Source organism: Agrilus planipennis, unplaced genomic scaffold, assembly GCF_000699045.2.
Source record: "Agrilus planipennis isolate EAB-ADULT unplaced genomic scaffold, Apla_2.0 scaffold16, whole genome shotgun sequence".
NCBI lineage: Eukaryota > Metazoa > Arthropoda > Insecta > Coleoptera > Buprestidae > Agrilus > Agrilus planipennis.
In genome coordinates, this window is record NW_020438946.1 from 887,041 (window position 1) to 890,462 (window position 3,422).

Consider the following 3,422-nt stretch of genomic DNA (forward strand, 5'->3'; position numbering starts at 1 on the left):
TATCCAAAATTAGACGACTTTCCTCTATATTTAAGGATTTAAGGATTCAAGCACACCCACATGCTATGGTAATAGGAAAAAAATGCGTTATTTATTTACTATCAGATGTGAAATAGTGTACTAATACAACACCACAAATAGATAAATAAAAAAAAAATATTAAAATGATTTATACAGATATAGATTTTTGCAACTTTTACTGAGAAAATAAAATGATAGGGGTTGCTTTAATAACCTACGTAATGATACCCAATAAGATAAGAGGTGGAGAAAGAGGGGAGTAGGGAGGTATTTCTCCCGAAGTGGAGAAATCTGGAAATCTAAACATATTTTTAAAAATCAATTTCTGTAAATATTCGTCAAGTCGCCTTCAACAAGAAAATATCACTTCTATGTTTGCGAGTGGTTAATTTAGAAATTCAAAAAAAATTGTTAGAGGTGTATCTCTGGAGCGCGGCGCTGTACGAGTGCGAAACATGGACAGTGACAGTGGACGCAGCGAAAAAATAAAAGGTCGGAAGCGTTGGAAATGCGACATTACAAGCGAATTATCAGGATAGAAAAGGTTAGAAATAAAGAGGTATTAGAAGGAATAGGAGAACAGAGAATAATAAGTCAAAAATTGTTTCTTTTTTGTTTCCACTCCTTTTTTACTACCTACCCTCTGTCGTCCAACCCCCTCCGTTACCCATCAACACGTAATTCCCACAACAATGATACCTTCCCTCCTTACCACCCACTTTTCCCCCAATCTCTTGTACCTACCACCATGCCGCAAGTTAGTAAAGTTAGCCCAAATAATATCTCTAAGCAAAATATAAAAACTGATTCTTTTTATTTGTATTTGTAAAGATTAGAAGCCAAAATAAAATTGTACATCTAATTTTAATGCACCGGGCCAGAGACATTAAAACTAAATTAAATTAAAAGTATTGTAAAAACAAATCTAGTGCAATAATTTATTTTTAGAACATATTGCTTAAAACTGATTCTATAAGTACGGCACTGACTCCAATAATTAAATGTTGGAGAATGAAACAAAATCAGGCACAATAATCGGTAAAAGTCCAAACTTCACAAAGTTTATGAACTGATACCGTGACAATTGTTTCTCCAAACTTTTGGTTCGAACAAATAAAATGTATGAAAACAGACAGTGTATCACCATCTAGTGGGCATTTGTTATTAGTATAGCATTTCATGTGTTAGACGAGTCCTTATTAGCGCGGCTTACGTGCACTAATGAGAGATTTGCGAGACGGTAGTCAACAGATTGAGATTAAGTTTATTTGCGAGACGTTTTATTGAATTATTTACATCCTATTTATAGTATTTACAACATTTACAAGTGTTTATATTTATGTGAAATGCACATTTAGCATTTTGATTCTCGTACTACAATGACCTATACTGGTGAACTTGCTCGAACGTTTGTGCATATACGGTATTTGTTTTTTTGCACACTATACTGGGTGTACCCACATTGACCTTGTCTAACATGAAATACTTCAGTAACAACAACCAGATATCGGTACAGTTTTACTTGGATATTATACAGGGTGGAATATTCTAATGAAATAAATTAAGTAATGAATAAGCGATGAATATTTGATTAAAGTCATTAGACACGTCGAATTTTAATTTTAATAGTTACGTGATTGTAAGTAATGACGTCACGGTATGTCCTTGGATTCATCCTTTTAAAAGAGGTTCAATACTTTTGAAACAATTGAATTTTTAGTAACAAACATGTCAAAATTGAACTTAAAAAGAGTAACTAAAAAAATGTGTAACTGAAAACATGGTGTTTACACTAACTATTCAAAATGTTCATTAATTGGCACTGATTAAATCGATTGTGAAAATGGCGTCTGACACCCTTCGGCATCATAAGAAAAATTCTGTGTTCTTCAATCAAATTAAAATGTTTTCGGTTTTGACATTTTTGTTACTAAAAATTCAATTGTTTTTCGGCCAACTTAACATTTGCAAAACTTTTCTGAATATCTAAAAAAGATATCGAAAAAAGACAAAACGTAGTCAATTTCTTTTAAAAAAAAATAGTATGACGTCGTTACTCATAGTCACGTGACTGTGGGGTGATGAATTAGGAGATTCACTGCTTGTGGCGTGCTGATGAGATGAACTTCAACTAATTTAAGTCCAATGTGCGATCAAACAAACATAAAAAAGTGCACCCATTATCTGTTATCAACCCAAAACATTCAACACGTGCATTATTGGACCTTAATTGTCTTTTAAAATTAAACTCACTTTTAAATCTCCAGGGAATTTATCGGTTAACCTTTCAGCATATTCGTGTAGCTTTGTGTGAAGATAGATATTTGACACATGACCTAATGTGCTAATTTGTTTCGAAACTGCTTCAGTAATCTTTCTATAAACGTAAAATAAAATGATTCAGCACTATTTAATCACATTGATATCTTTTTTCTTTAACTTATATCACTCATCGGTTCTGAGTAAAAACGTGAATGACGCAATCAAAAATAACAATTAAGAAAAATGTGTTTTATTGATATTTCCAGGTCATGTAAAATTCTTGACAGCGTTTAAAAAAATTTTAATCAAATTAATATGCAATAATTGTAATTACATCAAAAGCGTTCAACGTTTCGTTCAAAATCGAAGAAGAAATAATAGAAAAAGATGAGTTACGATATTAATCCACATTTTTTAAATATTTTTTTATTAATACTTACGGATGAGCATGTCCAACTGAGACTGTGCATACACCAGCAAACATATCCAAATAACGTCTGCCATCAATATCAAACAACCACTGTTTGTATCCTTGGCTTAAAGCTAAAGGGGTGCTGTAATGGGTTGTTAACGCGGGATTTAATCGGGTTTTCCTGATCTTCTTTAATTTTTCCAATGGTAATCCCTAAATGATTTTTACGGCTGTTAGACAAATAAAAGTACCTATTGCATCCGGGATAGTTTCAATTAAGGAAACAATTCAGAGTAGATCGCTATTTTTAACGACCTTTTGGTACAAAATATTTTGTGTATCCTTTGTACTATATGTTACACAGTAGAATCCGCTTATAACGACATCGAAGGGAAATGACACACACGTCATACTAAGCGGGCGTCATACAAAGCAGAGTCTTAGAAAATAAGCAACTTTCTATTTTGGTTAGTTATTTAGTTTAATAGAGCGAATAACTGCAAATTGTATATATTTATTAACAGAAAAAGAAAAAGAACGATGAATTGTAATACCAATATACATAAGAAGGGTCAGAAAAATGAGCGAAAATGTTATTATTAATCATTTGGGTCACTATAACTGGATATGATTTCTTGAAAATCAGTCATAATAAACGATATGTCATTTTAAACGGAATTAAACTTTCTTCTAGAGAATTTAATATGAAAACCAAACTTAACACTGC

At 32.1% G+C, this 3,422-nt stretch overlaps 1 protein-coding gene across 1 annotated transcript in view; it reads right to left on the minus strand.

Annotated features, from left to right (window-relative positions):
- The window catches only part of LOC108744670 (alanine--glyoxylate aminotransferase 2, mitochondrial), a 9,425-nt gene that overhangs the window by 2,636 nt on the left and 3,367 nt on the right, over positions 1 to 3,422 (minus strand). The window contains exons 3-4 of the mRNA XM_018480553.2: positions 2,724 to 2,908; positions 2,275 to 2,398 (exon numbers count right to left, since the gene is read on the minus strand). Of these exons, the coding sequence (XP_018336055.1) occupies positions 2,275 to 2,398; positions 2,724 to 2,908 (309 nt within the window). The remainder of the gene's footprint in view (positions 1 to 2,274; positions 2,399 to 2,723; positions 2,909 to 3,422) is intronic.